At 41.7% G+C, this 13,644-nt stretch overlaps 1 protein-coding gene across 2 annotated transcripts; it reads right to left on the reverse strand.

Annotated features, from left to right (window-relative positions):
• Positions 1 to 288: 288 nt before the first annotated feature.
• On the reverse strand, positions 289 to 8,886 carry LOC142915737 (speckle-type POZ protein-like). Of its 2 annotated transcripts, none has more exons than XM_076061434.1 (8): positions 8,796 to 8,886; positions 8,112 to 8,233; positions 7,790 to 7,941; positions 4,444 to 4,571; positions 3,483 to 3,660; positions 2,033 to 2,088; positions 1,483 to 1,605; positions 289 to 459 (listed from the first exon to the last, which is right to left on the reverse strand). In XM_076061434.1, exons 1-8 carry the CDS (start codon positions 8,871 to 8,873, stop codon positions 304 to 306), a joined length of 993 nt encoding a protein of 330 aa, XP_075917549.1. In that variant the 5' UTR covers positions 8,874 to 8,886; the 3' UTR covers positions 289 to 303. The 2 variants fall into 2 exon arrangements, with proteins under 2 accessions (XP_075917549.1, XP_075917550.1); XM_076061435.1 differs by lacking the exon at positions 8,796 to 8,886 and adding an exon at positions 8,657 to 8,745.
• Positions 8,887 to 13,644: the final 4,758 nt, after the last annotated feature.

Consider the following 13,644-nt stretch of genomic DNA (forward strand, 5'->3'; position numbering starts at 1 on the left):
CCACCGTTAAGTCTGTTTGAGACGCTTGCATGGAGGTCCCAGCTGTGGAGACTGGGCCGTGGCCAAGGCACGGAAAGCATCCGCAACCAGGTGAGGGCGAGACAGAACCATGGACTTCCAGCCCGCCGTCTCCATTACGTCCATCGCATGACTGCAAGTACAAGTCAGGGTTAAGCGAGCTCCTAATAAGCAGTGTCTATAAGGATTGGGGCAAACGGTTAGTCTCCATTAAAAGGGACTGTAATGCAAATTGCCATGTAAGCATCATCAATCTTACGCAGCTCAGTGACAGTCACACTCTCACTAGACTTGCCTGTTTATTATGAAGTCAATGGCCCGGGCCTTCAACTGCTCTGCACTGTGCAAATCGGCCAAGATCAAAGTCTCTGCAACATTTTCCACCGACAAGTTTGTGCATAGTGCCTCCTCGCACATCACCTTCAACCTCTCTAATGCATACTTGAGAAAAGTAAAAACAAAGTGCAATTTCAGTATTAAGAACACTATTTTCTCTACCTATTTCGCTTGTATAACATTCCCTCACCCCATGAACTACTTTATAAACGCAGTATACAGCAGTCAAATGTTTGAGAATTTTCTTAAAACATGGCATCAACCTTTCAGCATATTTATGTTTTAAGTCATGTATTTATTGATCTCTACTATAATTAGGGGTCCTTGTCCTAAACTTTATTATATTGGTTACAAAGTCATGCAAATTACAAAGGAGGTGAGATGTTGTTTTCCAAGAGCTTCAAGAGTTTGGTTGTTAAGCTGATAAACAATGCAACTGCAAGCCACCGTATTTCAACTCTAGCAGAATATTAAACTTTAATGAACAAAGCTTGAACATGCGACTTTATACGATTTGTATTCTTATTTCATTACAATCGCTTTAGGAACTATTGAATATGATGTTCCAGAAGGGAGAGTAATGACTCTTAACTGATTATCTGGCAGATCTTCAGGAACAGCAGGATATCCGTTTCCTTAATAAAAGTATATTTGTTCCAATTTATTTCTATACAGCCATGCCACATCAAACAATCTTTTAAAACACTTCCCTTTATTTTATTACTAATTATATCAATTGTTAATGTGATTAACAAAAATCCCTCAATACAAGAACACACAGCCAAATGGTTGCACTTAGGATAAAAATGCTGCATGTGAATGCACTTCAATGCACACGTACTAGCCTCTAGCATGGACTAATACCAGTTTGACATTCAATTCAATTGTGAAATTGCATGACAATTTTTATTTTTTGTTGAAAATTCAATCATCTCCCAGGACATCAATTCCAAAACCTGAAAGCACTAATGTGAACGTCTACATCATATACATTTGCTATTCATATTATTTGTGACACGGGCTTTAGAAAAGACCTAAATGCTGTTTTAATTTCACTTGCGACCTGCAACTGCATACCGATACATCACAAGGTGGTGCGATCTCATGTTAATATTTTAAGCGTGTAACCTTGTCAGCAGCGGCCAGCAGCTCATCAGCCATCTTCTCCAGGTTTGGAGCCCTTCCCGTATAGACAAAACTCATCATTTCCTTGAACACGTCAGGGTCCACATCATTAATCTCCACTCGATTCTGCAAGGTAGCAAGACAATATATTCAAATTAACTTCGGCATATATTGGGAGACGAAAATATAGCATTAAATTAAATAAAAATCCTTTATATCTACACAACACATGTAAAGTGGCTCCATTCAAGTTGTATTCAACTTGCCGATGACTATTTATTGCGCGTAATAAATCCATTCTTGACACACATGCAATGGCCTTCTGTGAAATGTTGAATAAAAAATAGCTATAAAATACAATCTAACATTCCCTCGGAATGAATACTTTTTGATAATAAATGTGCAATGCGCCAAAAGAGTTACTAGGGTAATAGTTCAACATTTGACAGCACTCTCAAGAGATACTTATCAACCGTTCCATTGTGATAAATGCACCTTGGAAATGTATGATCACAGTATTAATGTGCTGTATTAAGATTGCATTTAAAGATACCTTTTTCCTCTCTTCCATTTCATGTTCAAACATAGCATTAAAAACAAGTGACCGACCTGAAAAAGGTAAAGCAACTGTTAACAAATACAGTAAAACCTTGGATTGCGAGAATAATTTGTTCCGGAAACGTGTTTGTAATCCAAAGCACTCGTATATCAAAGCACTCGTATATCAGTTGTGATCACGTGACGCTCGGCAGACAAAGCGTATACGTACTACTCGTATTGCAAAACCTCACTCGTTTATCAAATTAATATTTATTAAAAAATTTTGCTCGTCTTGCAAAACACTTGCAGACCAAGTTACTCGCAATTCAAGGTTTTACTGTACAGTGAATTGGAAAAACACCGGAATGTGGTACAGACACATTTAGATGTTATATCTAGAGATCAAATGAGGTAAAATCCAGATCCATATTTTATTTCATATGGCATATCCATTACAGATTTGTCAAACATGGACGCAAATAAATGTCCAAATTAGAGGCTCAAAACCTACACCATAACTGCATTGTGAAAAATGAATTCCTGCACAACAACGATATAGTGAAGTAAATAAAAACGGAATACAAACTTTAGCAACAGGCTAATTAAATATGTGTATCTCTCACACAATACAATATTACATTTATATATGTAGTGACATCGCGAATGTCACTGTGTAATGCCGGCTATAGAGAGGCACAGCATGCGATGTATTAACATCGCGGGCACCACGTGGATGTGGGTGCAGTACCGGCCCGAGAGGGGCATGGTGAGCGCTGTCTGACAGTGCTGAGTGGCACCACGCTCTGCGTGGGGTGCCGACCCCTACAGGATAGGGTGTGAGAGTGCTGGCCATGGGAATGGGGTTACCAAGGGCCATGGCACTTGACCACGAAGGACACGTGATCGGTAAAGTGTACACAGGGCCCCCAGGTGGGGGCTAGGGGTGGTCACGTGTCAGGGCCCGGAACCCGCTAGAGGATTCCAGAAGGTGGTCGTGGCCAAGGGCGGAGCCACCCCCGCCACAGAGGATAAAAGCCGGGTCCCTGAGAGGGACCGGCTGCTGTTGTTCATCCTGAAGAATCTACGTCCTACAAGAGTCACCAACACGTGGACCCGGACCCCGGCCAGGGTCCGGTCCGTCGTAGCTAATTCCCGTGTAATTAGTGTAGATAGCCTGGTGGTCCACCACCATAGGTTGTTCATGTGTTAAGGGGTAGTACCCCGTGTGTCGGTTGAAGAAGTGCGTCTGTGACTCAGTTGAATTCATTACACATATTTACTGATGTATCCTATAACAAAAAGCATTACAAATTGACGTAATCATTTGCCAGTGTTAGTTAATAAAATTCAGTGTAAAACAGGAAATGGCTGTAGTTGATTACCCCAAACTAATTACAGTATCATTAATTATATGGTTCTATTGTACACTAAACGACACATGTGTTGCTTGTTGTGGCACAGACCTGCCAATACGGCCTTGTGTGCTTTAAACTCCTGGCCACCAACACGAAGCAGGCAGTCAGTGAAGCGGGAATTGTCCCAGATCTCCCCGAAGTCAACTGCCAGCCGGCAATCTGGCACTTTCAATGTACTCATGCTGGATTGACCAGAAAAGTTCACGGAATCCTGCACCACACTAACCTGCATAGACATCAACCAGCTTTGAGAAGGCATTTGATGATTTTTTTTTACAAATCCTCACTTAACTACACATTTTGCATGAAGATGTAGGCTTTGGTTCAATCAAGCAAGCAAATCTGCACAGACATCCTATATCAGAACAAGTGTTGTGAATAATGCCAAAATAGAGGTCCGTGAAATGTTTTTCATATTAATCAATTTTCATTCTATATTTTTGTCAAGTTATTTTACACTGTATAAACAGTTTAAACAGGTAGTGAGGCCCCTAATTATGGGTTCTGCACAACAACAGAGGAAGTGAACAGCCCTTCTTGATGTGCTTCCTTTCATTATCAAAAATGCTTGTATTTTGTAAAGTATTTTAAAGATAAAAAATATAAATCTGGCTGATTAAAAGGACCCCCCTAAGGACAAGAAACATTTACATCAAACTGGCTGATGTCCGAGAATAGGAAAAGGAATTCATGTGGCGACATTTAAACAAAACACTTTATGTAATACCTGACATTCTAGTTTATAAAAATGTCAAGGTTTAAATATAAACACTATCCAGAGGGAGAAAATCTAAAAAAAATACGCTTGATTATTTAATTGTTGTGCTATGTTAACTCTAGCACCAGTGGAGGAAAAACGTGCTTGTAAAACTCATGTTAACAATTTCCTTGTATGGAACAGGGAAAGTAATTATTACAATCTTCAATTAAGTAGAATATTGACTCCAACTGTGCAATTGTAATGACTAAAATAGAAAATTACACATTAGCTGCAGCATGTCATACTTACTTCACCAAAGAGTGTCAGTTTGTTATCTGGAAGCAAGCTATTAGATTCATCAAGCAAAAAATTTCTTCGAATGAATTTTTTAAATCCCCAGTCTTTTCCTTGGAAAAAGCGGTATGCTCGCGGGCTCTCTGTAAAAAAAGATTTCAAACAATACTCACCAGTTCTTACAATAAACTGTGGTAATTTCATGTAATGGGAAAAAAAAACTTAATTCTATTTTCAAAGTGTAAAGACAGCAATGTATTCTAAAGCCCTGCGCCACGGTGGCAGTCAACTACCTCGCCTGGAATATAGGTCATGGGTTCGATCTCAACCCTGATGCCTGTATATTTGGAATCAGCATGTTCTCCTTGTGGTTGCATGTATTTTTATCCAGGTCTTCCGGGTTTTCCCTCCATATTTATAAAAATCCAGAGTATTTGGCTGCTATACATTTCCACACAATAAGCCATCTCGTTAAGCTATCGTTTGTGGCCGGGGCACTTCTGAAAAAGAGCTATGTACAGTGAGGGAAAAAAGTATTTGATTCCCTGCTGATTTTGTACGTTTGCCCACTGACAAAGAAATGATCAGTCTATCATTTTAATGGTAGGTTTATTTGAACAGTGAGAGACAGAAAAACAACAAAATTCAGAAAAACGCATGTCAAAAATGTTATAAATTGATTTGCATTTTAATGAGGGAAATAAGTATTTGACCCCTCTGCAAAACATGACCTAGTACTTGGTGGCAAAACCCTTGTTGGCAATCACAGAGGTCAGACGTTTCTTGTAGTTGGCCACCTGGTTTGCACACATCTCAGGAGGGATTTTGTCCCACTCCTCTTTGCAGATCTTCTCCAAGTCATTAAGATTTCGAGGCTGACGTTTGGCAACTCGAACTTTCAGCTCCCTCCAGATTTCCTATGGGATTAAGGTCTGGAGACTGGCTAGGCCACCCCAGGACCTTAATGTGCTTCTTCTTGAGCCACTCCTTTGTTGCCTTGGCCATGTGTTTTGGGTTATTGTCATGCTGGAATACCCATACAGGACCCATTTTCAATGCCCTGGCTGAGGGAAGGAGGTTCTCACCCAAGATTTGACGGTACATGGCCCCGTCCATTTTCCCTTTGATGCGGTGAAGTTGTCCCGTCCCCTTAGCAGAAAAACACCCCCAAAGCATAATGTTTACACCTCCATGTTTGACAGTGGGGATGGTGTTCTTGGGGTCATAGGCAGCATTCCTCCTCCTCCTCCAAACACGGCGAGTTGAGTTGATGCCAAAGAGGTCCATTTTGGTCTCATCTGACCACAACACTTTCACCCAGTTGTCCTCTGAATCACTCAGATGTTCATTGGCAAGCTTCAGACAGGCATGTATATGTACTTTGTTTTGCAGGGGGACCTTGCGGGCGCTGCAGGATTTCAGTCCTTCACGGCGTAGTGTGTTACCAATTGTTTTCTTGGTGACTATGGTCCCAGCTGCCTTGAGATCATTGACAAGATCCTCCCGTGTAGTTCTGTGCTGATTCCTCACCGTTCTCATGATCATTGCAACCCCACGAGGTGAGATCTTGCATGGGGCCCCAGACCGAGGGAGATTGACAGTTCTTATGTGTTTCTTCCATTTGCGAATAATCGCACCAACTGTTGTCACCTTCTCACCAAGCTGCTTGGCAATGGTCTTGTAGCCCATTCCAGCCTTGTGTAGGTCTACAATCTTGTCCCTGACATCCTTGGAGAGCTCTTTGGTCTTGGCCATGGTGGAGAGTTTGGAATCTGATTGATTGCTTCTGTGGAAAGGTGTCTGTTATACAGGTAAGCTGAGATTAGGAGCACTCCCTTTAAGAGTGTGCTCCTAATCTCAGCTCGTTACCTGTATAAACGATACCTGGGAGCCAGAAATCTTTCTGATTGAGAGGGAGTCAAATACTTATTTCCCTCATTAAAATGCCAATCAATTTATACAATTTTTGACATGCGTTTTTCTGGATTTTGTTGTTGTTATTCTGTCTCTCACTGTTGAAATAAACCTACCATTAAAATTATAGACTGATCATTTCTTTGTTAGTGGGCAAACGTACAAAATCAGCAGAGCATCAAATACTTTTTTCCCACACTGTAGCTCAGTGGGCCTTGCCTGGTAAAATAAAAATAGTTCAGTTTAGCTTTTAACTTCAAGGTAGATGAAAATCAGACCTGGATTTAAGTGTATGAAGATATAGTTCATATGGATTAGTTGAATGTGTTTGTGTATTAATAATGCTTGTCTTTGTAAACATGGTTGTGTGACGTGAGTTACATGTTAACATTACCAAAGACAACACCAAAGCAAATAATAAGAAAAAAACATGAAAGTTTAAAACAAAAAGATAGATTTAGACTCTCAGAAACATGTTAATAGCCTTAGCAAAGCACAGTAAATGTATGTATGTCATCACTTAAAATAGTTATCGCGCATTGAAAGAGTATCCTGAAAGTAATAAGGCAATTATAAAACAAACAATATGAACCACTAAAGCAAGGTAAAAGAGAAGTGTGAAATGGGATGAAAATGCCAACCTTTGTAAAACCACCAGAAATGAATACAAAAATGGATGAGAATACAAACAAAAATAATGAAGTTGTAATAAACAGTGAGTGCAAGCAGAAAAAATAAAGCCGTCACTTGATAAATTACAATGGAATAACACATGGTGAAGATTGTAAAACTAGGAAAAGAAATGTCCGTGAATGACAATGTCCAGGTACACTAAGCAAAATAAAATAATTATTGGAGGGTCAATATCATGGAAAACACTAAAAATATGCATAATGGCAACTTCTGAAGGTGGAACAGGATCAAGAGCACTTTTGGAATATGAATTTGATAATGAAAAGTTGCAATGTGCTACAGGATGAAAGATTCCAATCTAGTGCATATTACCTACTATGAAACACTGATTACAAATAGAAACACTGACAAATGGAACAAAACTAAAAAGTACACAAAGCGTGGAGAGAAGTATGTTGAGAATTACAGTGAGAAACTGAAAGAGGAACACGTTGGTCAAATCAAAACGGCAAATTAGAGACATCATATTCACTGTTGTAAATATAGATTGGGCTTGGACAGGACACATCGCTAAATGGGATGGTTGATGGATGAGACTAGTGGTCGAATAGGAAGAAAAGTAGAGTACATGCCCAAGACGATGTCAAACGTAGACAAGGAGATATTAGATCAGCTCATGTGAAGGATGAGGGATGGTGTTCGGAAGGTTTATACAATGTTTCAAGCAGTCGATAAATAATGGCTGATTATGATATAATCCTGTTACCAAATACACATATGACGTGAATTGATACTTAAATACAAGTAGTTTCACCCATAGCCTTGGTTTCCTCTCCCTTGGCATTAAGAATAGAAACCTTGAACTTGGCGTAGACTTCATTCTTGGGACAGCTGACCAATAACAAGTACAACGATAGGTAATCTTTACTCTCTTCATCAAGACCCTTGGGGTGTATGCGTAGGCACCTGATTGAACATATAAACAAGACATATTAGGTGTGTATGTACGCGCAGACTACATTACTAAAACAATATAGTATGAACTAAAACATGCACTATGCAAAATTGTTCTAGTAAAGCACCTCCGTGAGCATTGTGATTTTTTAATGTCATAAAATAGCCAGAATTTACTGTACCATTTCAATGTATCATTGGTGCCTGCTGAAAATGTAGAACTCTTGAGAACTTCGCCCATTTCTTTACGACAGAAGCTGAAATTGTTGATGGTCCACATATAAGAGAACTTTACCACCTTAACCTGAAATACACGAGCACATAACAGCTATAAAGCTCATTCATTACCATAAATACATGACCATTGACAAACCCTCAAGTATTTCACCCACACATCTGAATATTGTGCTCAAAAAACATAAACTGTCTATAAGGAAAGAAACATTACTGTAAATGAAAGGGTCTTATTAGTGTTCTGCGATTACCTTGCATGTGCATTACTGCACAGCGTTAACACAAGTCTCAACATGTCATAGATTAGAGTGTGCAATAAAAGGCCTTTTTATTTTTTTTATTTGATAAAAACTGCTGCCCCTTTTGTATAAATACACTACCAGTCAAAATCAGAGACAATTATCTAGTATAATGTTGTTAGTGCAATTCTATGAACTTTGCAATCTGATGTACAAAAATAGCCTGTACAATGATAATCCATAATTGCACTTACACATAATTATGAAACCATTTTGGATGGCTTTGCGATGAACAAAAACCGTGTAAAAGTTAAATGCATTAGCCATGCGCATACTTTGACCGGCACAAGATGGAGACCCGTTGAATGTGATTGGCCACAGGGGAACAAGTACCTGTGTGTAGCACCAGCTTTCTGCGATGGGCGCATTGGACATTTCAGACGGAGGTGGGGGGCTCGGGGCCCTGGACATGTTTGCATTGCATGCGAGGGAAGTGACATCATCAGGTGACATTAAGAGGGAAGTGACATCATGAGGTGACATTAAGCAGGAAGTGACATCATCAGGCGACATTAAGAGGGAAGTGACATCGTCAGGCGATATTAACATGTAAGTGACTACGAGATTACGAGTTAAATGTTCTTGCTGTGGTTTTCACACCTGACGATGATTGCTTGTGTTGCGGTCGAAACGTCGTAAGAATTTTATTGCTTTATATTTTTTATTATTTTATTGTTTCCCTTCTACGTGGTGACTTTACCGAAAGAACAAAGAATATGAATCGCTGCAGTCACGGAAGATTTAAATAATTAAATAAAATTGCAAGAGATTGATTATTCGTGCAAAAGAGCGTCGCGTAACCGATCACTCAGGAGTGGGACCTGCGCCTTTAGTGGCACCCCGACGTGAAACGAGCACACGGCACCAACTGTCCCCACTTCCTGAAACGGAACGGGGTTTTACAATCGATGCACGTGCAACTAGTCTCAATGATTGTTGCGCACAGGAGTGCTTCAGGAGAGCATCAGCGAGGTTTTACTGTTCCTCCTCCACTGGAGGGGCGCAGGCTACAGCACAGCGGTTTACCACCAGGCACTCCGTAGTTTGGGTTGTGTGGACACAACATCGCAGGGCTGTGAGACTTCTTGAAGGAGGAGATGTGGCACATCAGCCTGTTAATGTTTTGATTTAAAGCTTTCGTCACTGCAGTAATTCATATTCTTAGCTCTTTCGGTAAAGTCACGTTGAAGGGAAACAATAAAATAATAAAATATATATTCTTTTTTATATATATTTTATTGTTTTATTGTTTCCCTTCAACGTGACTTTACCGAAAGAGCTAAGAATATGAATTACTGCAGTCACGAAAGCTTTAAATCAAGAGTCCATCTATGTTCTGAAAAGAGGAGGGGGGAGACGAAAAATTAATTTATGCTGTCTGAAAGCCACCGTAAGCGTGAACAATCAATTAAGACCTGAAATGGTTTATCAAATCCTTCCAATGATTGCTAAGCCATAGTCCATCTTCTCGGTTGAAATTGTCTCTGTGTTTGTATATGTGGATAGCCTCATGAACAAATCTCTCATGGTAGCCAGATGGATTGCAAAGAACCTCTGTCTTGGAGAAGTCAATGTCATGTGAGCCTACTGAATTATAACAGTGATCTGCCATGGCCGAGGTGTTGGTCCTACCGTGTTTAAGGTGTGCTTTGTGTTCACGAATGCGGTCCGAGACATGGCGTTTGGTTTCACCAATGTAACTACAATGTAACTACTACCACAGAGGCAACTTAGTTTGTAGACACCAGGGTACTGTATGTCGTGATAGCGAACTAATGCGTATAATGCTCCCACATTTATAATGAACTTAGGTGGGTGACCACTATTGATTCCCATGTCACAGGGCTATACCTAATACATGAAAACTTGAAATGAAACTTGAAATAACAGACTGTTGAGGCAATTGCTGTTGGCGAGTAACAGCGTCTATGAAGGCTGGCACAGCACACGAGCAGTGGGTGGCCAAGAGCAGGCCCGGCCACCAGAGACCCACAGAGACCCACAGGGACACATAGAGACTGACAGAGACACACAGAGACCCACAGAGACTCAGAGAGACCGACAGAGACACACAGAGACCCAGAGACACCCACAGAGACACACAGAGACCAACAGACACACAGAGACTCACAGAGACCCACAGGGACACACAGAGACCCGTAGAGACCCGTAGAGACTCATAGAGACCCATATAGACCCAGAGTGACTGAGACTCGTAGACACCCATAGAGGCTCAGGGACTCACAGAGACCCATAGAGACACCATCACCACCACCATCACAACCATGATCATCACCACCATCACAACCACCACCACGATCACACTGCACCAGGTACTCATTTAAAGCCATGCCGACCCATGGAAAGCGGTTTAAATATTCGGCACCATTATTGGTCGTGAGTGGGGAGGAATTGAACTCTGTTCACTGGGTTCGCAACACAGCGTTGCAAGCCACCACACTGCCGCTCCCCATTAGGACGGCGCACACGGCATTGACAACCTTGATGCTTCCGGTTGCTTGCGATGAAGTGACCGGTTGGCTCAGCCTGTCAAGAGCACCGAGCTGTACCGCTGAGACCATGAGTTTGAAATTCAGGCAACTTGCTTGTGATTTTAAACCAGGTTTCTCAAGCGTATTGCATTTGGCTAAATTCCAGCTGAGAATGAAAATATCAGTTTCACTCTCGTACGTGAAACATTTTTCTCCGTGGCAGGGCGTGTGGGGAGGTGCTGCTCATGACTGTTTGGGGGGGGGGTGGTGGTGACACGTGGCCCCCCAATGATCCGATCAAAATCCCTCATTTCGATCGGATCATTGGGGTTTACAGTGAGGGAAAAAAAGTATTTGATCCCCTGCTGATTTTGTACGTTTGCCCACTGACAAAGAAATATAATTTTAAGAAATATAATTTTAATGGTAGGTTTATTTGAACAGTGAGAGATAGAATAACAACAACAAAATCCAGAAAAATGCATGTCAAAAATGCTATAAATTGATTTGCATTTTAATGAGGGAAATAAGTATTTGACCCCCTCTCAATCAGAAAGATTTCTGGCTCCCAGGTGTCTTTTATACAGGTAACAAGCTGAGATTAGGAGCACTCCCTTTAAGAGTGTGCTCCTAATCTCAGCTGTCCACAGAAGCAATCAATCAGATCCCAAACTCTCCACCAGTCAACGCCCTACCTGGTTGATTGACGTTGAGAGACCACGCCCACACACGTGATCGTCTAACGTGGTCGATTCCCACGTCTACACAGTCGGAATCGATTAATGAAGGTTCATTTTAGACCACTGTTGATTCCCATGTTATCCCAATGCAAATCGATTTTATTAGCCTAAGCCACAAATAAATCGATTCTCATGTTATCCCAATGGAAATCGACTCATACATTCGTAACTCTACTATAATCGATTCCTAATGTTATCCCATTAGGAATCGGCGCGAGTATAGTTAATCGAAATTTAAATCGATTTTTTCTGCAGGTGACTTGGCGCAGCAACCACGGTGAGCCGAGCCGATCGATACATCATCGGGTGCCAGGTTGTGGTGGACGTGGGGAGCGGTGGTGCAGTGGTTAGCGCACTGTGTGTGTGTGGGGAGCGGTGGTGCAGTGGTTAGCGCACTGTGTGTGTGTGGGGGAGCGGTGGTGCAGTGGTTAGCGCACTGTGTGTGTGTGGGGAGCGGTGGTGCAGTGGTTAGCGCACTGTGTGTGTGTGGGGAGCGGTGGTGCAGTGGTTAGCGCACTGTGTGTGTAGTGGGGAGCGGTGGTGCAGTGGTTAGCGCACTGTGTGTGTAGTGGGGAGCGGTGGTGCAGTGGTTAGCGCACTGCGTGTGTGGGGAGCGGTGGTGCAGTGGTTAGCACACTGTGTGTGTTGAGTTTGTGTGCGTTGGGGTGGTAGCTGTGAACACAGTGGGTACTGTGTGGTTAGTAGTGACAAGTACATTATTATACAGCAGTGCCTTAAACTTGTTATTAGATTCAAGTATAACGTTGCAATGACTATTGTTTGCTAAACATAACTTAACATTTTTAATGACTGAGTTGAGTTTATGCGTGCGTTGGGGTGGTAGCTGTGAACACAGTGGGGACTGTCTGTGTACTCAGTAGTGAGTAGTTCATTATTATAAAGCAGTGCATCTCATACACACACACATCTCATACACACACACGCGCGCGCACACACATCTCATACACACACACACATCTCATACACACACACACGCATCTCATACACACACACATCTCATACACACACACATCTCATACACACCCACGCATCTCATACACACACCTCATACACACATGTATCTGATACACACACATCTCATACACACACACATCTCAAACACACACACATCTCATACACACACACACATCTCATACACACACACATCTCATACACACACACGCATCTCATACACACACACAAAGACAAAGACCCCCGTATAGCCTTAACAGACTCGGGGCAATGGCTGGGAGCCAACACCTATGAAGGCCGGCCCAGCACACGATGGGGTGGGTGGCCAAACACCACGCCCGGCCGCATTTGTCTCCCAAGTGGCGATGTTCACAGCCTGCACCAAGTACTCATTTAAGGCTGAGTTGACTTCAAAGACGGAAACAGAAATACTTCTTCACAATTATGGCAAATCGCCTGATGAAGCTGGTTGTAATAATCAGAGAAACGTCATACTCTAATGGTAAATGTTCTGGGTTTACTATCCAATACACCAGTGTGCTGAAGAAGTAACTAATTGGCACGTTTTGTTTACGTGAAATATGCTCTGACTTTAACATAGCTATTTCTGTGACCAGTTACAAGCTAATCACTCAGCTATTTCAATGCTAAATTCTATGCTAATTCCTTTGTCAAGGGGTACCTCTGCGGATGTGTATACTTTAACTTAGCTATTTCAATGAGCCATTTCAATGCTAAATTATATGCTAATTCCTTTGTCAAGACGCTTGGTCTTTTCTTCTCATACAGCTTAAAGGTCGTGATCTAAGCGTGGCTTCTCTCACTCCAGCGCTGTCCTCCAGACAGTCTCGTCCCTTCACCTGATGAAGGCCGCTTGTGTTGTGGCCGAAACGTCGTGATTTTTTGTTATTTTATTTTCACCTACGTGACTTTACCCAATAGAACCAAAGAGTATATTTTATACTTTTTGCATTGTTT

The sequence above is a fragment of the Petromyzon marinus genome, unplaced genomic scaffold (assembly GCF_048934315.1).
Source record: "Petromyzon marinus isolate PM22_M1 ecotype Great Lakes invasive population unplaced genomic scaffold, UKy_Petmar_22M1.pri1.0 PM_G_Scaffold_34, whole genome shotgun sequence".
Lineage (NCBI taxonomy): Eukaryota > Metazoa > Chordata > Hyperoartia > Petromyzontiformes > Petromyzontidae > Petromyzon > Petromyzon marinus.